We start from the raw sequence: 23114 nt of genomic DNA, 5'->3' as shown, positions 1-23114 counted from the left end.
AAAAAAAAAAAAAAAAGAATTATTACTCTTCTGACAGTGACTGCCAGGTTTTAGCAGGAAAAAAAAAAATCACCAGGGGCAGGGGAAGAAAAATAGGTTTATCACCCTCCTTCCTGTGTCCAAGAATGTACGTAGGTTATACCTGAGGGACAGAGTTTGTGCATTACTGGAAGATAAATAGACTTCCTTCTCTTCTCAGGTAATAACTGCAATTTTGCTCTTCTGAAGAAGTTTACATTCAAGCCCGTACAAAAACAAAACTATTAGACTTGTCATCGGCTTGCTAACACATCATGTCTACCCTCTTTTTTTTTTCCTTCCAGAGCTGAAGTTGTAATAAACGGCTCCTCATCACCAGCTGTTGTTGACAGAAGTAATGAAAGCATCAAGCACAACATCCAGCCAGCCTCGTCCAAATGGAGACATAACCAGACGCTCTCTCTGAGGATCAGGTACTGGTAATTACCTACAGGACAAGAGGTAGACTTGGTCTTCAGCATACACGGGCAAATTGCCGCTCTTCATCATCTAAAGAAGTCAGGACAGAAATAAAATGTTTACCTCCCGCTGAGGCAGGTTTCATCTGTAAGTGATCAATCGGAAATAAAAACCCGAGACAAGCCTAGCGGCCCAGCCTGTGTATGTGGCGACTGGGGCCAGGTGGTGGCAGGAACACCCGCTGAGGTTCTGGGCTCAGAAGCAGCAAACCTTGAGTCTCGGGTCAGCAGCAGAGGGAGCCTGGGCAGTGGAGGCCACAGGTGGCTGCTTCTTCCCAGGCATAAAGGGTCCTTACTTGTCAGTGCCTGCCTGGGATTCACATCCCCTTTCAGTGACAGTCCTCCAGTTTGTGCTTGGAGAGCTGCTCCCCCCGCTCAGCCCTGCTCCCCAGCAACATGAAAATGAAAACCTAGAGCTATAGGGGCATCCAGAGAACCCAGGAACTGACATGACACCCGACCAGAAAGCAGAGGTCTGTTTAGCCAGAGAGCAGCTCTCGTCCTGATCTGTGCAGAGTGATGTTTTCAGAGCACTGCAGGCATCATCGGGTAGTGGCAATGGGGAACCGTAGAGAAGGAATTACAACTTCAGCATTTTGGACACTTAGCTTAGATATAGCCACGATTGACCCACCCAATATTTGTAAGTATAATCCAACTATTCAGTTCCAGGCATCTTGCTGGGGTCCCGGGGGTGCTAGCATGAATCAGACATGCTAGGTGGGGACACGAATATAAGCAAAGACAAGACAGTGTGGTGTGACATACACATTAGGTGGTGCTGCATCTTACACATAGATGGAAATAAAGAGGCCATACTGAGCGGAGAGTCATTCATTTTGTAAGAGGACGAGGAAGACTGGCCAGGAAAGGCTGGCCAGGAGCAGTGGGTTTTGAAGGATAATTAGGAGTTCACCGAGCTGCTTCCCACATGCACAGAGTCTATGATCTGGTGCTTGTGGACAGTGCTGCAGGAGCAGGAAGCAGGAGGCAAGGAATAGGGGGGTAAGGTTGGGACGATCGCCAGGACCAGATGGAGAATGCCTTGATGACCATCCCAGGCGATACCATGGGGAGAGAGGAGAGCAGCCGTCAGCAATGTCACCACACAGAGCAGGGAGTTGCCCCCTCCACAAGGCTCACTGTCAAAATGGAAATGCCTCTGCACCCTAGTTCTTGAAGCTTAGTTTTGGGGCCTGTGCAGGGCTGGGGAATTGAAAGGCATGAGCTCTGGGGACCCAGCAGCTGAGAAACCAACTGAAGTAGCTGACTCTCTGCCACCCTGCACTCCTTAGCGCCTCTTCAGAGGCCTCCTGGTGGCCCTCCATCCCCCTCAAGAGCTGCCCCCTTTGATCAGGGGCACCATGGAGTCAGCAACCCCAACTGCATTAGTTCCCTAGGGCTGCTCTAACAAACTACCACCAACGCGGCAGTCTAAAACAACAGAAATTTATTCTTGCACCGCTCTGGATGCCATAATTCTGAACACCCCATTCCAGGCTCCAAGGGAGAACCCATCCTCTTGCCCCTTCAAGCCTCTGGTGGCCGCAGAACTCCAACCCCCGCCTCCATCTTCATGTGGCCCTCTCTGTGCTTCTGTCTTCTCTTCTGTCTCCCATAAGGACACCTGTCATTGTATTTAGGGCCCACCCAGATAATCCAGGATCTAATCTCCAGATCCTTAAGTTAATTACATCTGCAAAGATGCTCTTTTGAAATGTGGTCACAGTCACAGGTTCTAGGGGTTAGGAGGTGGACATATATTTTAGAGGGGGTTGCCATTCTCCCCACTACACCACCGTGAATGAAATCCTCCTGCCAGTATGAGCTACCCATGGTCCCCAATGTCCCTTTCTCCAACCATTGGGTAGAGAAATAGCTCCCCGACCCCTTGTGAAGACGAGAGTGTGTCCTTCATAAAGACCCTGCAAACACAGTCCCCTCAGCAGCAGCAACGTACCTTCACCCAAAGGGAAAAAGAATTTCCTCCAGCTTCAATTAATCACCAAGATTATTCATAATAAAAGATTCTGCAAGTGATTTGGAATGATGTTTAATAATTGATGATAATTTCTCATAATGAGTTAGAAATTAATTCACTCACAGAGGTGTTTATTTATGGGCTTTCTAGGGGCTCTCTTTGTTTTTAAATACTTTGGGGTAAGTAATTGCAAAGGTTTCAGCAATTTCCCAACTATATTAGTTTGTCAAGTCATCTAATCCTTGGTAAAGCACAGTAAATAAAGACAGTGCCTCTGTTTTCCATCAACAGATACGAATTATTCTACAAGGGTGGTTTCCCCTACATGATAGCAAGAGAGGCAGGTCATTAATAAGGAAATACAATGGATGAGAAGCATCGAGCTTACCAAGTGTTCGAGCTGCCCCCTGGCTGCCCTGGAGGCTCTTGAACCTGGACACACATTAAAGTCACCTGGGGAGCTTTTGAGAGCAATGCTGAGACCTGGGCCACTCTCAGAATCAAGATTTCTCACATGTCAGCCTGGAAATTTGAAATACTTAAAGGTTCCCCAAGTGACTGAATGTGCAGCCTACTGGAACATACCATAGGTTGTGAACATCTCAAATCCAGTAGGCTTTCAGGCCTCAGTGTTACTATCTGCGAAATGGGACAGCCATCCTGCAGCGTCTAACATTTGCAAAGTGCATGAAAATTCTGCACCTCCAGGACTCTGAAAACAAAGAACAGCATCTTTGTATCTGTTCTAGATAGGAATTTGCAGCAGAATATGAAATTAATTTCAGCTTATCTAGGTGCCCAATTTCTTTCTCTTTATGACTGGAATCATTTCTTTAAATCTCGGGTAATTTAAACAGTTTTTTTTTTTTTTTTTTTTTTGAGATGGAGTCTTGCTCTGTCGCCCAGGCTGGAGTGCAGTGGCGCAATCTCGGCTCACTGCAAGCCCCACCTCCTGGGTTCACGCCATTCTCCTGCCTCAGCCTCTCCGAGTAGCTGGGACTACAGGCGCCCGCCACCACGCCCGGCTAATTTTTTTGTATTTTTAGTAGAGACGGGGTTTCACCGTGGTCTCGATCTCCTGATCTCGTGATCCACCCGCCTCGGCCTCCCAAAGTGCTGGGATTACAAGCGTGAGCCACCGCTCCCAGCCAACAGTTCTTTAAGTAAAACTCCCAGCTAGGATTTTCAGGCTCCTTGGCAGAAGGCTGTGTGTTTCAGGTAAAGCTTTTCTGGCAAGGCCAATAGGGCACCCATCCCTTTCCTGACCCCACTTCATCCTTTCTTTGTGCTTTGCTAGATGACTCGATTCGAGAACTTTCTCTAAATCGAAGCTACCCTAGAGCCTAGAGAGCTGTCCTTCGTTCTGAAACAGCACAAAGGAGCCCTTCTCTGTGGGACCTGGGAGGGGTCCATGTTTACAATCCCCCCATAAACACTAGAGAGCAACTAGAGGGGGGCAGCAAGGGGATGTGCTCCAGCTTGCAGGATGGCAGACCATCCTCTCAGTGTCTCAAAGGCGGAAAATGTCCATACACGTCACGGTATCCATCCCCCCAGAAAGCCCCTTTGCAATGTGCCCAGAGAAACCTTCCGTGGAAGAAAATGGGCCAGGAAGGAGTGAGAGGCGCCTGTCATCTGGCTTTCTGCTCCTAGACAACTTTCTTATCCTTTTTTCAAAATCTAGGAAGCATGGGAGTAACAGAGAAACTGAGATTTTATACCTAGAGAATGGCCCTAAATCCCCTTAAGAGAGTGAGGGTAATGCAAGCTCACCAAATGTCTGGGCGTGCCCCAGACTGTGGGGCTTTCAGGGACATGGGACTTTCAGTGCCTGAGCCAGGCAGTCCTGGGGAAACTGGGGTGGTGGGCCACCCTTCCTTCTGGGGCCCGCTGTGAGGAGCTCACCTCCAGCCCTAATGGAGTGATTTCCCAGGGCAGTTTTCACCTAGCAAAGGAAGAGTGTGTAACTCTGGCAACCCCCATATTGGCCACCACCATAGTTGCTTCTGGGCCACTTCTGGCCATCCCTGCCTGGAACCTGTTCTCGAGGGCATCTGAACTCTCAGCATACTCTGCGTGTTTGCTGGGCCGCAGCCACCCTGCAGGGCGACACTGGATAGGAAAAGCTGGGCTGGCAAAGGGCAGCTGGCACCCTGGAGACTTTCCTCACACATGTTTGGTTTTCACAGGAAGCAAATTTTAAAGTTCTTGGATGCTGAAAAGGACATTTCTGTCCTAAAGGGAACCCTGAAGCCTGGAGATATTATTCATTACATCTTCGATCGAGACAGCACCATGAATGTGTCTCAGAACCTCTACGAGCTCCTCCCCAGGACTTCGCCACTGAAGAACAAGCACTTTGGGACTTGTGCCATCGTGGGCAACTCCGGGGTCTTGCTGAACAGCGGCTGTGGGCAGGAGATTGACGCCCACAGCTTTGTCATCAGGTAATACGCCCCAGCAGGCACTCTGGGGCCAGAGCGGTGGGCAGGCTGTGTTTCAGTGGAGCATTGCCAGCTGTCCCAAGAGATTGAAACGAGGCCTTGGCGGAGTTAGCCCCTGCTCTCAACCATGACTGCTCATCAGAATCACTTGGGGAGCTTTGCCTCCAATGTCCCGAATGCACCTCAAACCAATTAAATCAATGGAGGAGAGGGGAAGAGAGGCGTGGCAGGGGTGCAGGCAACCCAGGGAGCGCAGGTCATTCTGATTTACAGCCAAGGTTGAGAATCACTGATCCACAGCAGAGGTGGGCAGATGCTGGCCTGCAGCCTACTTTTGTAAATAAAGTTTGGTTGGAACACAGCCATGCCACCCATTTTCATATCATTGATGGCTGCTGTCTCACTACAAGGAGAGTGGAGTCACTGGGCACGGTTAAGTCATTGGGTGAAATTGCAGAGTCACAACAGAGAGATCATGTCACCTGCAAAGCCAAAAATGTCATTATCTGGCCCTTTATAGAAAAAGTTTGCTGATCCCCTGAGGTAGAGCCTGGTACAAAAGGTTGGTAAGAAAATCTCCTGGGCTGGCCAGTTGTTGGTTCAAGTTTCCAAAACTCTTGTAAGTATCTTGGAAGGGGGTGCCCTACTAGTGACTTTATTACCCTGTTCTCAAAATCTGGGAAGTGCGGGAGTAACAGAGAAACTTGAATTTTGTACGTGACTATAATTTTCTCTAAAATATCAGCTCTCGTTTTCCAGTTGCCTGGGACATTTGCACACAAGGTTGCCCATGGCCCTGACACCTGACCCCCAACCCACTACAGTCATGGAAACAAGGCTTTGCTGTCTCCTGGTCAAAATTAGGGCATGCAGAGCCTCGAGTTTCATTCCAGCCGGCTCCCCAGCCCTGGCAGAACTGCAAACGTTCTCATATTTCTGTGGGGACCAACTCGAGGCAAAGACAGCCTTGTCCTGGGGCTTTGGGAAGCCGCCCTACTGTAGAGTTCCCTAAACCTTGGGACATGGGAAGAAACCGTGTCTTTACTCTTGCAGCCTCTGGGATTGAAACGCTACCGCAGCCTGGCAGCCAGAGTTTTGTCATCCTCTGCCAGGTCTGTCTGGGCCTGGCACATCCAACGGCTCAGTCCCTGTTTTTCAAAGCCCTTTAGTCTAAAGACTGGTGGAGGGAGGGTGAGGGGAGGGGAAAGGAAGAAGGAAGTGTGGCAGGTCTGTCTGATTGGAAGCTGGAGAAGGAGTGACGGGTGGGTGTTAAAGGTGAGTGTGTGGGGGCCAAGGCCTCCTCCCAGGGGGTCGGATCCTCTCCAGGAGTGCCCAGCAGTATCGGGGGGTGGGGGGGGCGGCTTTCTGACCTAATGCCACACATGTAAGCCATGCCTCTTCCATTGCCACAAGTCATCGAGTCCCCACAGTGAGTTTTACACACCCCGTGAAGTCCTCACCCAGGAATTTTTAGAGGCAGATTTTGGCCACAGTTTCCTTTTGGGACCTTCCACATAGTCAGCAGTGCGCAGTCCAAAGCTGTGCCTTGGCTCTGCTACCCATTTGTCACAGGACTTGGAGTGTATCTCTCTGCCTTTCTGGGCCTCAGTTTTATCATCTATAAAACGGGCTGGGTGGACTGGCTGGCCTTGAGCTTCTTTCATTATAAATACGGTCTGTTCTCTAGCCCAGGGCTTCTCAGACTTTACCGTGCACAGGAGTCACCTGGGCCTATTGACCCGCAGAGTTTTGGGGTGTAGGGTGGGGCCGGCAACTCAGCATTTCTAACAAGCAACCCAGGGGACGCCACTGCTGGTGTGTGACTGCACGTGGAGGGGCGCAGCTGGGTCGTGCTCTCCCTCACTCCTGGAAGTCATGTCCACACCCATCCACACATACTTGGAAAATATGGATCAAAAATGCCAAGGAGCAAGCTACTCCAAAAAGTGCAGTTGTTCTTTGTCCCTTAGGCCTATGTCCATGGCTCTGAAACTCCCACGTGTCTCTGGGGTGAACCTAAGGGGTGTTTTAGGACAAGATTATGCAGCCCCACTGTGTACAGACTTACGTTTGACATCAGGGATGCGGTACCCAGCAGTGGCACCAGCTCCTCCACCCCGCTGGGACTATTCCTTTGGGTTCTTCCCATCTAGGAGTTTATTCCATGCCCTGCACTTGGAAATATCCTACAGGCCGAAGCCCCACACTAACAGTAAAGAGAGCATGATGTTGCAGGCATTAAATGAGACGGCATATGTGAATATGCCTGGGATGGTGTCTCCCACACAACAGGGACACTAAGTGTTAATTCCCCATGGACTCTGTCTCCACTCCACCCACCTCACACCCAGGTGGTGGGGCTCCTCCAGAGCAGAGTGGCTGTGTCCATCTCTGGGCCTCCAGTACAAGGCTGTGCCAGGCCAGAGGAGGGCCTCCACATGGCTTTGCTAGAATGGCAGACGCCGTGAAGCTCCTGATAGAGGTTTCTGTCTCTGCCAATCCAAGTCTTCAATCCATTCACCCTGCCTCCTCTGTGGAAGAAACACAAAGACACGCAAGACCTCACCCCTTCTCAGAAAACTCTGGGTGGGGAACACAGGCTTGTAAGTCCTGGTGGGACACGTGGCACGCAAAATGCAACGATCTTGCAAAACCTAATGCCTCCTAGGGAGTTCAAGGCAGGCTTCCGGCAGAAGCGGCATTGGAGTGTGGCTTGCCTTTGACCAGTGAAAGTGGTGAGGAGGAGGAAACAGCATGAAGAGAGGTGTGGAAGCAAGAAGGCAGATGCATGGATCCAGCAGGGCACTGCTCGAGCAAGCCTCAGCTGCACAAAGTGCTGCTGGGAATGGATGAGGGGCTGGTCCCAGGAGAGCCCCATGATCCTGCAATGCCAGGCTGAGGACACTGTGTCTATCTGGGATCGTGTGTGCAGAGTACAAGTTCCCAGATGTTTGGGGATCAGAACTTCATTGTGCATGCACACACACAAACACACACGCGCACTTCTTCCATAGGGAGAATCCGATGAACAAATGCCCTTCCATGGATAAACCACATCATCATCACTGTTATCCCTTACCATTTTTTGGCCACTTAGAATGTACCAGGTGCCATTCTATGTACTTCATGTTTATTAACTTACTTAATTCTCACAACTATTCTGTATGGAGTACTCTGTTTTTATCCTGGCTTTGCAGCGAGGAAATTGAGGCAGAGAGAGACAAATGCCACACAGCTAGTGAGGGCTGGAGCCAGGCAGTGGACCGGGTAGTTGGCCTCCAGAGCCTTCCCAAGCTGCCTCTCTCACCCTGCAGAGTACCTTCAATGTGTACCTGTGGGTGTGGTGGTTTCTGGAAGGGAGTGACTCCTCTCCTGCCTGGAGCCAAGCCCATCCAGAAGTCACTGTGGGAGGCCTGGCCTACTGTTGGACAAAAGAGAGCCTAGATCAGATTGAACCCCTTCCTAATGCCTCCTTCTCACCTAAATGAAGCAATTCACATCTGGTGGGGCAGGAAGACATCTAGACAGTCCACTTAGGGCTGAGCTCCCCCAACCCAGCATCCTCACTGAGGCACAGTCATTGGGAAAGCTTGGACTTCACAGCCTATCCCTGCCTCCCTCTTCTTGCGCCTCTGCAGGTAAGGCATGGAGCCCTTACTGTGAGCCGAGTCCTATACTGAGTGAGGGCTGGGGCCTGCCTGCAAGGAGCTCACAGCCCCTGTTCCCATTACCCACAGCATCTTCCAGGAGGTGGCATCCCGGACTGGTCAACATTGTAGCTGGGAGTATATTTCCTGCTTCACCCTTCTGGGCCACCTCAGGAGCCGCCAGGGTCAGGTGCCACATCCCCTTCACGCTCCTTGCCTCTCTCACAGCCCCTCCTGCCCCATGGTTGGTCCCAGTCCTTCTGAACTGCATGGAGTCCATTTGGCCCTGCTCTCAGGACCCGGAGCTTGGCCTAGAATTGGCCCCAGACCCTCAGGAAAGCCTTGGAAGCCTGGCTCAGCCGGGTTTCAAGGCAATAGGAGTAACTGAGACCTGGGCAGCCCCGCACTGGCTGATGTGCTGCAGTGACACCTCAGTCTCTGAGGCCTGTGGCAAGGGCTCCTGAAGGTGAATTGACCCAGGGCAGTCCTATCCCCTTGCAATGTTTAGCCACAGTCAAAGATACCAAGGCCTAGGGGCAGGGATGGGAAGAGGGGATATTTTAGGGGGTTCAGTCTGAAATCACAAACAGGCTCTTTGAGTCAAATATACCTGATCTTGACTCCTGGTGGTTCCCTGTCTAGCTCTGGGCCTTTGAGCAAGTTGATTCTCACACACTGGGCCTCCATTTCCTCCTTTGTAACAGGAGGGTGATTAAAACTGGGTCACAATAAAATGAGCTGACCTATGTTAAAGGACCAGTCAGTGCCTGGCACACACCAGGGGCTCAAAAAATATTAGTTTTCTTTCTGATTAACCCAGTTTTTCTCCCCAGTTGTTGAAAAAGGAAAGTCCTTGCTTAAAGGGAGAATAAAGGGTGGGTTCCTGGATTTCTTCATTTGATGATGACCTGCGATCCCTTGTCTTCATGTCTCCAGCCTCTATTTTGACACTCTTAACTGGATTTCTCAGACTTATTTTCACTGGTCAAAGGGCTTTTCCACCATTAAATCCTCTGTGCCAGACAGCAGCCAGACCTCCCCTGCAGTGCCCTCTGCTGCCATCCCAGTCCCAGGCACAGGCAGGAAACCCAGGTGTGCACACCCAGGCTGGGTCTCCCACAAGGAAGTCATCAGGTTATATAGCAGAGGCTGCTCACCCAGGCAGCCTGACTTGTCAGCATGAGTTTGCAGTGGCCTCTTAGTTTGGCCTCCAGTACCCAACTCCATCCTCTCCAATCCATACTGCAACTTCATCTCATTGCTTTCTAATTGTGGCCAAAAATTCTAAACCATCCCTGTCACTCTCCTGCTCCAGAACACTCAGTGGCTCCCCATTGCCCTCAGAACCAAGTCCCTGGTACACAGGTCCTTTGATATCTCACTCTGCTTGCCTCCCCAAGCCCATCCCCTCCACACAATATGCTCCAGTCAGACCAAATCACTTGCCTTTCCCTAAACACCCATGCTGTTTCCCACCTCTCTGCCCTTGGATACCTTTCTTGTGCCTACAGTGCTATAGCATGGTATTCCTCAACTGCTTGGCTATAACACTACCTGAAGAGGAAGCGCTTGTGAAAAATAGGTATCAATGCTTAGGTTCACCTGCTGAATCAGAATGTCCAGGCGAGGAACCGCGAGTGCCTGGGGTGATTCTTCTGACTTGGCAAACTGGAGAAGCACTCTTTTCATGTACCTTGTCCACTAATAGACTTCTGCTTAGTGGTCACCACCTCAGGGAAGTCCACCTGACACTCCTCCTTCCCATAAGAATGATGACAACAGTTAGCATTTATCAAGCTCTTATTATATCCAGTAGTGTTCTAAGTACTGGGCATGTAGCAATTCTTTAAATCCTTGGGAGGGATGCTGTTGTGATCTCTATCATAGCTAAAGTAATGGAAGGTCTCAGGAAGCACAGAGAGGTTGAGTAAGTTTCCTGGAATCACACAGGTAGAAAGTGTCAAAGCGAGTTTAGAGCCTGGGAGTCTGCCTTCAGATCCCTCACTCTGTCACCCAATGGGCCAGGTCACTCTTGGCAACAGCATCATCATCTTGTGGGCTGAGGACTGGCTTACTTGCTTCTTTCCTCCTCTCCTAGATCCTGAACTCCAGAAGACAGGCATTTACTTCCACAGGGTCTAGTAAAGTTCTAGGCATACAGTATGAGCTCAGTAAATGTTTGTGGCAGAAAAAGGAGGAGAAAGGATGATGGGAGGGACCTGTGAGTGTGGAGAGATGCCCTGGGTCTTTGTTTGGGGATGAGAAAGAAGCAAGGAGAGGCAAAGGATGGGATCGAGTTAAATAGAAGAAGGGGCCTCAGCTTTCCCAAAAAGATCATGTTGCCTTTTTCTCCGGCAGGTGCAACCTGGCCCCAGTACAGGAGTACGCCCGGGATGTGGGGCTCAAGACAGACCTGGTAACCATGAACCCCTCAGTCATCCAGCGGGCCTTTGAGGACTTGGTCAACGCCACGTGGCGGGAGAAGCTGCTGCAACGGCTGCACAGCCTCAATGGCAGCATCCTGTGGATCCCTGCCTTCATGGCCCGGGGCGGCAAGGAGCGTGTTGAGTGGGTCAACGAGCTTATCCTGAAGCACCACGTCAACGTGCGCACTGCATACCCCTCACTGCGCCTGCTGCACGCCGTTCGCGGGTGAGCGGCCTCCCTACAGGCCAGTAGGACCGTCACTAAGTGTGGGAGATTCTTGGTAGGCAGTATCCCTTTCCCAGGTGCATTTCCATCCTACCTCCACCACTCACTTGCTGGATGGCCTCAGCAAGTCACCTGGCCTTTCTGAGCCTCCATTCCTTGAGAGATGAGGGAGTTTGGCAAGTGGGTTTCATCTGGCATGCCAATTTCGACCAATGGGTAGTGCCTGCCCAGAGAGCTGAGTTGAGAATGATCCTGGGGGTGGGGCTGTCTCGATGCTCAGTGGGAACAGCTGCCATGAACATGGGAGGAGAGATGGCGGCTGGCAAGTCACATACCATCCCAGGTGTGTGATTTTCAAGAAAATCAGAGTCAGATGCACCTGACTTCAAGTAATTCACCTTAATCTCTTTAAACTGTAGTTGCCTCTTCAGTTAAATATGAGTGGGAATGGTAACATTGGAGGACGTGAAGACTAAATGAGATAATGTATGTGAAATGCCTAGTAAAATTTCGGTAGAAACACTTGATGTTATCATCAATCATCGCCATCTTTATGTCTCAGCACAATATTCTCTAACTCTGCATAGCACATCTTATTGATTGGGCTGAGATCTTCAAAGGAGCATCTCTTAGGATACGTTTTTGTCCACAAGGTCTTCTCTCTAAGATGGAGGGGAACTTTACCTAGGCAATATGAAAGAGATAGGGAGAGTTAAAGCAATGGAATCCACTCTCTTTAAGAAGAGTTTTGATGTAACTAATTAGGTAAGGATTTTCCTGTTTAGGCCTGGATCTCTAATTCCAGGAAAGAGATTCCAAGAATTAAGGAAAACAAATAGGAAATGTTGAGGAGGGTCTGAACTATTCCTATCAAGAAGTCCATGTCAACCTGGATAGCATTCTTAAACAGCCCCAGCCAAACAAGTAGTAGTTCCCAATCTCCTCCTTGTTTCCTCCCATTCATATGACCTGGCATAGATCTCCCTGGCACTTGGATCAGTAAATTGGCTAGGAATTTACTAGTGCCCATTATAGCAGTCACAAGAAAAATAGTTTAATATTAATCATTCATTCACTCTCTTCCAGTTATCTATTGCAGTAAAAATCATCTCATAACTTAGTGGCTTAAAAAAACAACAACATCCATTTTATATTGTTTACAATTTCTGTTGGCTAAGAATCTGAGAAGGGCTCACCTGGATGGTTCTTAGGTCAGGTGCAGTCAGACTGGCTAGAAGTAAAACAGTGGGGGGCTGAAGCAGCTGGGGTTGACCATGCATCTCTCTCTCTCTCTTTATGTTATATTAGGGTTTCTCCAAATGATCTCTCTGCATGGTCTAGATTGGGCTTCCTCATAGCATGGTAGCCTTAGAGTGGTCAGACGTGTACATGGTGGCCCAGGCTCTAGCACAAGTGGTCCAGAGACAAAGGCAGAAGCTGCATCACATTTTAAGACCACATAGTGTCACCTCTATTATCATCTACTAGCCATCTAGTCATTAAATTAGCTTAGAATCAAGGGGAGTAGACATAGACCCTGCCTCTCAATGGGAAAGTGCCAATTTGTGGATATGTTTTAAAACTTACACACATTCATTCCACATATATTTATTGAGTGCTTACTATGCACCAGGCTCTGTTCTAGACACTAAGATACAGTAGTGAATAAAATAAAGATCTCAGATCTCATTAACAATTAAGTTTTCTTATAGGGAAAGATAAATTACAGGTAAACAAATAAATAAGATACTTTTAAATGGTGCTATCAGGAAACTCTTCTCTAGAAAGAAGCTGGTTTGAGCTAAGTCTCAAGGGACAAAACGGCACCAGCTATGTGCAGATCTGGGGTAGGAACCTTCCAGGTGGAGGGAACCTTAAGTGCAAAGGCCTTGAGGTGAGAGGGTGTGTTCAAGGTTCAACCAAGAGACAAATGTGGTTGAAACAGAGTGAGCAAGGAGAAAGGGGAAGGAGATGATGCTGGTGAGAGAGGCAGGGGCTAGAATGCACATATGTTTGTGGGCCACGGTAAAGAGTTTGGGTTTGATTCTAAGTTTGAGGGGCAGTGAAGGAGGTGAGGGAGAAGATCTGAGTTGTGTCTTTAAAAGATCCCTCCAGCAAGAATGAAAGCTGGAATACTTGTTGGGAAGCTGCTGCAATAGCTCTGGCAGGAAATAATGATGGCTTAGACTAGGATTATGGCATGGGATATCTAAGAGTTGGTCAGATTTGCTATAAAATTTTGAGGTAAAGGCAGAAGGATTTGCCAGTGGATCCTATTTAAGGACCATAATGGGGGAGAGAAAGAGAAAAATCCAGGATGACTCTTAGAATTAGAGTTTGAGCAAACAAGCCCAAGCAAACAAGCTCAATATGGCGGTGCCATAGTCTGTGATAGAAGAGCTTAGAGAAGCCCATGCATGTTTGGGGGCATTGTGGAAGGGAGTTCTTTCTTGAGCATATGAAGTGTGAGATGCCTGTTACAAATATATATCCTACCACACTCCTGACCTCCCAGCTTGGGGTCAGGCCCTATACCCAATTGCCCATCCAACCACATGGCAGATCACCAGGCATGTGAGAGAGCCCAGTGTACAGACTCCCCACTGACTGAGGGGCATCAGGATGCTCTTCACTGGGGACTTAGCATAACTCAGTGTGACCGTGGGAAGTCCTCTGAGCCATCCACAAAGGGTTCTTGTCCTCATGAAGGTGACTGTGGTCACCCAAGCCTGTGACCAATACTGGTCTCATTAAGATGGGTATCAACAGGGAAAACCCAATGCCCCCAAGAAAGCCCTAGAGAGACATTCGATAAGGAGCAGCCACATGTGTGTCTGATGGAGCCAGAATGATCCCCATATGGACATGGGGCTCAGTGAGGCTACATACTTTATCCTGGAGGTTGGCCTGTCAGGACCATGTTTTCACTTCATCCCTGTCAGAGTAGGTCTGCACTGGCAACCCTCATCTCGTGGACTGTTTAAATATTAAATATTGTTCCTTCCTAGAAGGAGGAAACTCTTGAGATGGTTCTGGAGTCCTTGGGGATAAGAGGAGAAACACTGCCCTTTGTTAAGGAGAGAAAAAGTCCCTTGAATGGGGAATGGGCAACCACCTGGAAGAAACTGATGCAGCCAGAGCTATTTCCAGCTATAATTGACTCACTTTCATCTGTCAAAATAGCATTAAGCACCAGTAATAAGCCCTTTAAACAAACAGGCTATTCATCCTGAGACTGCAACATCTTCAGTTGCAGGACCTCCCAGGAGGAAATACTGCAGGAGGTTAGCCTCTGCTTTTAGCAGGGGGAGAATAAGGGGAAAAGGAGGCTTGGAGTGGATTTCTGCCAATGATCCTCTCCCTCCATGGGGCCATTGGAGTTTGTAGGGTGCTGGGTCTAATAGGACACCAATGAAAAGGTAGGGAGCATGTGTCATTAGCCCTTGCCTTGGTGGGACCTTACCTGGTGTTCACTGCAAGTGGAGGAATGGGCTGGGGAGGGATGCAGTACAAAGTCACACAAGAAAAGACCAAGGTATTGTAGAGAGGAAGGCTGAGGAGGAATCCGGCCAAGAGGCACTGTGGCCTAGCATCAAAACCGTGGGCTTTGGCAGTAGCGACACCTCCAAAGGGTCCAGACCCCAACTCCGTGACTGCCTTCCCCAGCTCACCTGCCTTCCCCCAGATCCCCACAGAGGACACATGTAATCAGTCAATCGTGCCTACATGATTGTGGCAGCTGCCACCTGCCACTTGGAGAGCTACAATGTGGGAAAGACATAAGACTTGTCCTATGGACTCAAGAGTTCCAGGGGCTGGAGCCACAAGGAGGAAAGTGCAATAGGCTAAATTTAAGACTGGACTCTGTAGTAGCCAGAGCAGTGGGCTAAGTTAAACCAGTCACTAATGAGTTCTTCACCTTGAAGTCCCAATAATGGACTGCAGTTTGCAAAATAATCTTGTTTCCTTATGTTAAGATGTGTTGCCCAGTAAACCCCCTGTTTACAGGGTATGTGGGGAGGTGTGAATAAACTTTTATTGTGATAAAATATACATAACATAAAATTTACCATTTTAATGATTTTTTTTCTTTTTCAACTTTTATTTTAGATTCAGGGGGTACTTTTGCAAGTTTGTTACCTGGGTATATTGCATGATGCTGAGGTTTGTGATACAAATGATCCCACCACCCAGGTACTAAGCTTAGTACCCAACAGTTTTTCAACCCTTTCCCCATTCCCTTCTTCTCCAGTGTCTATTGTTGCCATCTTTATGTCCATGAATACCCAATGTTTAGCTCCCACTTACAAGTGAGAGCATGTGGCATTTGGTTTTCTATTCCTGTGTTAGTTCACTTAGGATTACAGCCTCTAGTTATTAGATCACTGGGGACACTTACTTGTGAATGGGTACTGTTAATACACCATGCATCCATGTTGTATTCCATGGTGTATATGTACCACATTTTCTTTAGCCAGTCCACCACTGCTGGGCACCTAGGTTGATTCCATGTCCTAGCTATTGTGAATAGTGCTGCTATGAACATGCCAGCGCATGTGTCTTTTGGTAGAATGATTTGTTTTCTTTTGGATACTTATCCAGTAATGGGATTGCTGGGTGGAATGGTAGTTCTACTCTCTTTGCAAAATCTCCAAACAGCTTTTGACAGTGGCTGAACTAACTTACAATCCCACCAACAATATATAAGCATGCTCTTTTCTCCACATCCTCACCAACATCTGTTGTTTTTTGACTTTTTAATAATAGCCATTCTGACTGGTATAAGATGGTATCTCATTGTGGTTTTGATTTGCATTTCTCTGATGATTCATGATGAACAGCATTTTTTCATGTATTTCTTGGCCACTTATCTGTCTTCTTTTGAGAAGTGGCTGTTCCTATCTTTTGCCGATTTTTTAATGGGGTTCTTTTTCTTGTTGAGTTGTTTAAGTTCCCTATAGATTCTGGACATTAGACCTTTGTCGGATGTATAGTTTGTGAATATTTTCTCCCATTCTGTAGGTTGTCTGCATTTTAAGCATTGTTAATTGTACATTTCACTTAGAAGAAATTCACTCTTAGAAGAAAACTTAGGAGAAGTTTTTCATCACCTTGTGTTTGGCAATGGTCTTTTAAGTATGACACCAAAAGTATAGGCAATGAAAGAAAAAGGTAGATAAATTGGACTACCTAGAAATGTAAAACATTTGTGCATCAAAGGACAATCTATCAAGACAACTCATATAATTAGAGAAAAGACTTACAAATACTATACCTGATAAGGGATTAACATCCAGGATATGTGAAGAACTCTTACAACTCAACAACAAAAAACCGAAATAACTCAATTCAAAAATGGGCAAAAGACTTGGAATGGACATTTCTCCAAAGAAAATATACAAATGGCCAATAAGTACATGGCAAGATGCTCCACTGATCGTGAGGGAAATACAAATTAAATACATGAATGTATTAGTCCATTTTCACACTGCTATAAAGAAATACCTGAGACTAGGTAATTTATAAAGAAAAGAGGTTTAATTGGCTCACAGCTCTGCAGGCTCTCCAGGAATCACAGTGGCTTCGGCTTCTGGGGAGACCTTAGGAAGCTTCCAGTTCTGACAGAAGGCAAAGGGAGAGTGAGGCGTCTCACATGGCAGGAGCAAGAGAAAGAGGGAGGTGCTGCACACTTTTAAACAACCAGATCTTATGAGAACTCACTCATTATCATGAGGACAGCATCCACTGGATGGTGCTAACCCATTCACAAGAACTTGTGATGATCTGATTACCTCCCACCAGGTCCCACCTCCAACATTAGGGGTTACAAAATTGGACATGAGATTTGGTGGGGACACAGATCCAAACCATATCAATGCGATATCACTTCATACCCTCTAGCATGGCTATTAGTAAACACACATACACACACACAGAAAATAACAGGTGTTGGTGAGGATGTGGAGAAATAGGAACCCTTCTGCTTTGCTGGTGGGAATTTCACATGAGAATTCACTTTTAGGGCAGTGACCAGTGGTCAGTATAGTCATTTCACATCTGGACGTAAGTCAGCTACCTTGACAAAGCATTTCATGGGCAACTTGGACTTGATGGACAGTTTAGGGAATTGAAGGGGACAAACGTTAACTTGTTACCTTCATTTTGTTACCTTCATTTTGCAAAAGAGGAACTTAATGCTCGGACAAGTTAGGTCATTTGTATGAAGCCACCCAGCATCTAAATGGCACAACCAGGAACTGAACTGCATTCTCTCACTCTAATGTGGTGCACCAGGTGCAGCAGAAATTTGCACTCATTTAGTACTGGGCTAGGGACAGGGATGACAATGAGCTGAGTCAGCCAGGAGCTGCCACACTGGAGAAGGGGTGTTAGAAGGCCACAGCAGGTAGCAACGCATCAAGGCTACACAGGCACACTGCAGTTGTTCAGAGCCTGGGGCAGCACCTTATCAGGGAGAACAAGCTGAAAGGTCAGAGTTCCTCAGCATCCCATCAAACACCAGCCAGCACCCAGGCATGACACAGTTGTGCTGAAACCGCAGTTGAGGCTCTCCATGCCACTTGCCCTTGAATGTGCCTTTGGTTTCGCTCTTCTCAATTTGTTTGGCTGCCCCTTCACAACAAAGGCATTTTTCAGAAGAAAGCAGACATCCTTGGGTGGTGACTCAGAAAGGCTCAGAAATGCAGTCACACATTCTGCATGCCGCTCTCGATGGCTTGCCACAGGACATGTAGGAAAACAGCTGACGGGCACATACTCCCATAGTGAACGCATTCACTTACATGCCGCACGCCATGCTAAGCATTATCTCATGTCATGACAGGACTACTGCCATTAAAAGATAGGAAAACTGAGCCTCAAGGAGTAACTTGCACAAGATCCCACGGCTGGTTAGGGACAGATCCAGGTCTCCTCCCTGCTCCTGATCACCATCCATTTGCCCCTATTACACATAACTAGGAAATAGTGATGGCACCCTAGAGAATCATGTCAGGAAGGCCAAAGCCAGGATGGGTTTCAGTTTATGAAAATATTAAGAAAAACAGAAAAGTCTTTTTATGTTTCAAGTAAGAACCAAAGGTTAGGAGCAGAGGGCATAGGGGCTACAAAGGGCAAACGTATAATGAACTCCTCAACTCCTATATCTGTCTTTTCAGCAAAGATGAGTCTCTTACTCGGATAGGGGAATGGGGCCTTTGGGCTCTTTACTGACAGTCCCACTTTACTGCTCTAAAGCAGTGGTTCTTAACATTCATGGTCCCCAGACCAGCTGCATCAGCATCACTGGGAACTTGTTAGAGATGCAAATTCTCAGGCCCACCCCAGACCTGGTGAATCAGAAACTCTAGGAGTGGAGCCCGACAATCTGTGTTTCAACAGTGCTCCAAGTAATTTGGATGCACAGCATAAGTTTGAGAACCACTGCTATCCACAGAGTCAAAACCAATGAACCTCCCAGGGGCAAACTTGCAGTCAGACCACTGAGCACCTGGCCATGATTTTCTCCAAATCTTGCAGAATTAGAGAAGGGAATCAGGGACAGGAAATCTCTGTCCCAATTTTCTAAACATGAGGAAAGGATGAACAATGGTGAGCTTAATGTCAATACCAAGCCAGAGTTTCAAATAGGTTACCAATCCCATGGCTGATGAATGCTTAAAGATGGAGAAGTAAAACTGGAAGATACCTGGGCATACTATTCTGATGTTCCTTTGTGAGGCAGGCAGCAGAGGGGATGAGTATAGTATAGACCAGGGATCAGTATAGTCATTTCACATCTGGACATAAGTCAGCTACCTTGACAAAGCATTTCATGGGCAACTTGAACTTGATGGACAGTTTAGGGAATCGAAAGGGACAAATGTTAACTTCTCGGAACAACCTGATAAGATAGATATTATTTTCCTCTCCTTTCTACTCATAAGGAAACTAAGGCTCACAAATGCAAAGTAAATTGCCCAAATGGAATTTACAGAACATCAACATAGGAGTTTGGGGGAAAGGGGAAATTCAACCCATAACAGCTGGGTTAGATGGCCTCCCTTCCCACGCTGAGATTCTCTCATTCAACACATCTGAGTCTCTGCCCCCACAGTGTACTTACGAAGTTTCTGCCTATCTGAGGCAGTGAGCAGAGAAAGGGGAGCCTGTTTCTGAAACCCAAGCAGAAGGCCTGCCCTTCTGTAAATTGCAGATGAGGAGAGGAAGGAAGCTAGGATTCAAATCCACATATATAGGTGTCAGTGATCTCTACTATCTCCACTGTGACCTCCTTGTATCCTTGACAGATAGTTTAACCACTATCTGCTGACCATTGACACCCAAAGGATGCTAATTAGATTAATGTGGACCACAGAGAGACCCCTCTGAACCAGCCACGGGGCTTGGTCTCTGTCCCCATTTTTACCAATAACTTAAACGACAGCATCAGTGGTCTGCTTAGCACATTCACTGGTGATGTGACTTTTGGGGGATTCTCCATATTTGGGGTCTCAGAATTAGAACCAAATCAATCAAAGAGGAAAAAATTTGACATGGACAAATGCAAGATTCTGTACTTAGGTTCAAAACATGTGTACAAGTACAGAGAGATGAACAGCAGCAACCATCAGTGGGTGTGTGGTTGCTCAAAAGGATAACATGGTCTTGGGTCACAGCAATGAATGGATAGCATCTCTAAGAGTCACGGAGGTTGGTGATGGCCTTGCTTTTCTCTGCCTGGCCAGATCCCACTTAGAGAATCACATTTTTCTTTAGGTGCCAGGCCAGAGAGGGGCCACAGTGGCAGAGAAATTTGGAAGCTCAGAGGTTTTGAGAGAGAAGGTTCCAAGGAACAAGAGAGTTTTATTTACTCAGCAAATACTCATTAGGCACCAATAGGCTCCAGGCCTGTGCTGGGGGAATAAAAAAGTCAATAGAACAAGGTTCCTGCCCTCCAGTGGCTCATAGATTTGGTCTGTGAGGCTCCAGGTGTAGAACTAGGGTTGGGGGAGGAAGCCAGATTCCATCCAGACATTGGGAAGAATATTCCAACAAATAAGATCATCTGAAATAGGCTTGGCTGCCTCTCAGGAGGTGGTGAGTTCAACATCTTTGGAGATGTTCAGGCAGCAGCGAACCCCTCATTACTGGGATGGTGGAGAGGAAATCCCTGTCATACAGAGTTGGCAGATTAGCTCGCTAATCAGGGCTACCATGACAACGTCTCACAGACTGGGTGGTTTAACCAACAGAATGTATTATCTCGCAGTTCTGGAGGCTGGAAGTTCAAAACTCAGGGATCAGCGTGGTTGGTCCCATCTGAGGGCTGTGAGGGAAGGATCTGCACCAGACCTCTCACTTTGGCTTGTAGATCGCCATCTTCTTGTTCCCATGGCCTTCTACCTGTATGCCGGTTTCCAAATCCCCCCTCATTGCAAGGACATCAGTCATATTGGATTAAGGCCCACCCTAGTGACCTAATTTTAACTTGATCACTTCTGTGAATATCCTCCCTCCAAATACAGTCACATTCCAAGGTACTGGGGGTTAAAACATCGCCATATGAGTTTGGGGGAAAGGAGAAATTCAACCCATAACAGCAGGGTTAGATGGCCTCCCTTCCTACTCTGAGATTCTCTCATTCAGCACATCTGAGTCTCTGCCCCCACAGTGGACTTACAAAAATTTCTGCCCATCTGAGGCAGTGAGTAGGCAGAGGGGAGCATGTTTCTGAAACCCAAGCAGAAGGCCTATCCTGCTCTCACCAGCAGCTGGCAGGGCCCAGCCTCTGGTGCCAACAAGGTGGGCTTCAGCGGCCCCAACCTGAGCAGCTCACCCAGGGGCCCCTGGCTCTGCTGGCCTGTGGGGTGGCACGGAGCCCTGGCTGGCTGTTGGCTAGGAAGGTGAGCAATGGAGTGGAAGGACACGGAGGCAATTGAGTATGGCCTCAGGCAGCTGGTGGTGAATGGCTCTAATTTAATTACAACATCGAAGGAGGCTGCGACCCACAGAGTGGGTGGCCCCTCAGGCAGGAAAGCAGCCCACTGAGCTGGTGCAGACAAGGCCTGTGAATTGGTGCTTAATTAGGCACCAGGAGCCCAATTAAGGCTTTAGGATGGCACTGATTCAGCTTGCCTCTGGCCAGGGCCAGAGGGGCCAGGTCAGCAAAGCAAGCCCCGCTGCAGAGACTGGAGGGCCCAAGGTGAGAGAAGAGTAAGCAAGGTGCAAAAAGATAGGGAGAGACCAGACAGGTTGCTGGTGGCTCCTCCCAGACAGGACCATGGCAATCCAGAGAGTGTGTCCCTAGGGCTGGTCCCTTCCCTGTGCTGGTCCCAGTCTCCTCTGGTTGACAGAGGGTGAGGTGAACTAGATTCACCTTTTTGGAAGTGTGCTCCATGAAAGAGAAAAGGAGGGAGGTCTGTGGTATTAAGGCATAGGTGGCTCCCGGCATTTGTGTGTAATGGATTCTCTCTCTCTCCAATTTTTTTTTTTAAATAGCAATGCATATAGTGAAAAGAAATCCAAATTGGATTAAAGGATTTAAAGTAAAAAGCAAACTCCACTCCACACCCCCTGTCCTCCTCCACAGAAGCAACCTGTTAAACTGGCTTTTTGTGTGTGTATCCTTCCAAAAATACCCCCTTTTTACACATACGGAACATGTTTTAAGTACTGCACCTTGTTAAATTCTGGAAAGTATTCCATATTGACACACACCACCTCATTCTCCTTCACAGCTGCCTGGCAGTCCACTGTGTGTCTGGACCATAATTTATGGAAGCAGAAGCCATTGGTGGGCATTGAGGGTGTTTCCAATTTTTTGCCAGTATAATCAATGCTACATCGATCACCCTTGTGCTGATATCTGCAAACATATGCACATCCATAGGTTTGCTTTTCAGAAGTCTTTGCCAATTTGCATTGTTAATTTTTATAGTTACTGCCAATTACCCTCCCTAGAGGTAGGTATCGATTCACATCCTCACCTACAATTATTGAAAATACCTGTTTTCTCTTAACCTCACCAATGGGTGTATTATCAACATTAGTTATATTTACCAATCCAATGAAAAGTGGTATCTGATTGTTGTTTGAAATTGGATTCCTTTGATTATGAATGAGATTGAATATAATTTTGTTTCTTTGGAGTGGCATTGATTAAAACTCCAGAATCTAGCCGGAAGGCTTAAGCCCCCAAGAAATGGTCTTGCTGGACCTCCTGCTTGGCCACAGGGGACAGAGGTGATACCTGGGCATGAGCAGCAGTCTCACCACTCCTGGCGGGGCCCGCCATGTAGCAGGAAAAACCCCCAGTGCCATACTTTTCTCCTTCCTTTTGGTAACTTGCTGTCTAGGATGGTGTGAGCCTGCCTTTCCCATGTGCAGTCCTGGCAGCTGCCTAAAAGGGCTTGCAGTGAAGCTGGGGTCATTTATCTCCCCTGATAATGTCCCCAGAATGAGCCTCTAGCCTCTGCTTGCTGCTTTTCATTCACTGCTTTATTAAAGATTTGTGAGGTGCCCACTTTATACATGTGCCATGCTAGGATCTGGAGTTATACAGAAGCAAGAAGTCAGTACACTTACGTATACAATTTAAAACTGTAGGGAAGGAAAAGACAAGTAAACAAGTAATTTCAGTGTAGCGTGATAGGTGCTTCGATAGGGGAAGAACAACATACTGGACACGAAACCATCCAGGGAGGTCCAGGAGGCTTCCTGCAGGAAGTGGCTTCAAAGCCAAGACCATAAGAAGGGACTGCTAGCCAGGACCACATAAGACGTGTCGTGGAAGAAACCAAGATGTTCCTCTTGGCAATGTGGCTGTGCACACTGGGTACTGGGAGAGATGTGCAGGCTCAGATCCCAAGGGCCTCACAAGCCCAGTGGAGGC

The 23114-nt window shown here is 47.8% G+C and overlaps 1 protein-coding gene across 1 annotated transcript in view; it reads left to right on the top strand.

The window, feature by feature from the left end:
• LOC116463313 (alpha-2,8-sialyltransferase 8B) overlaps positions 1 to 23114 on the top strand; it is a 70189-nt gene that overhangs the window by 39431 nt on the left and 7644 nt on the right. Inside the window, exons 3-5 of the mRNA XM_032146347.2 lie at positions 324 to 452; positions 4668 to 4925; positions 10928 to 11221. Of these exons, the coding sequence (XP_032002238.1) occupies positions 324 to 452; positions 4668 to 4925; positions 10928 to 11221 (681 nt within the window). The remainder of the gene's footprint in view (positions 1 to 323; positions 453 to 4667; positions 4926 to 10927; positions 11222 to 23114) is intronic.

The sequence above is a fragment of the Hylobates moloch genome, unplaced genomic scaffold, assembly GCF_009828535.3.
Source record: "Hylobates moloch isolate HMO894 unplaced genomic scaffold, HMol_V3 SCAFFOLD_33, whole genome shotgun sequence".
Lineage (NCBI taxonomy): Eukaryota > Metazoa > Chordata > Mammalia > Primates > Hylobatidae > Hylobates > Hylobates moloch.
Note: the sequence above shows the minus strand (reverse complement) of the source record. Positions and strands in the feature narration are given on the sequence as shown.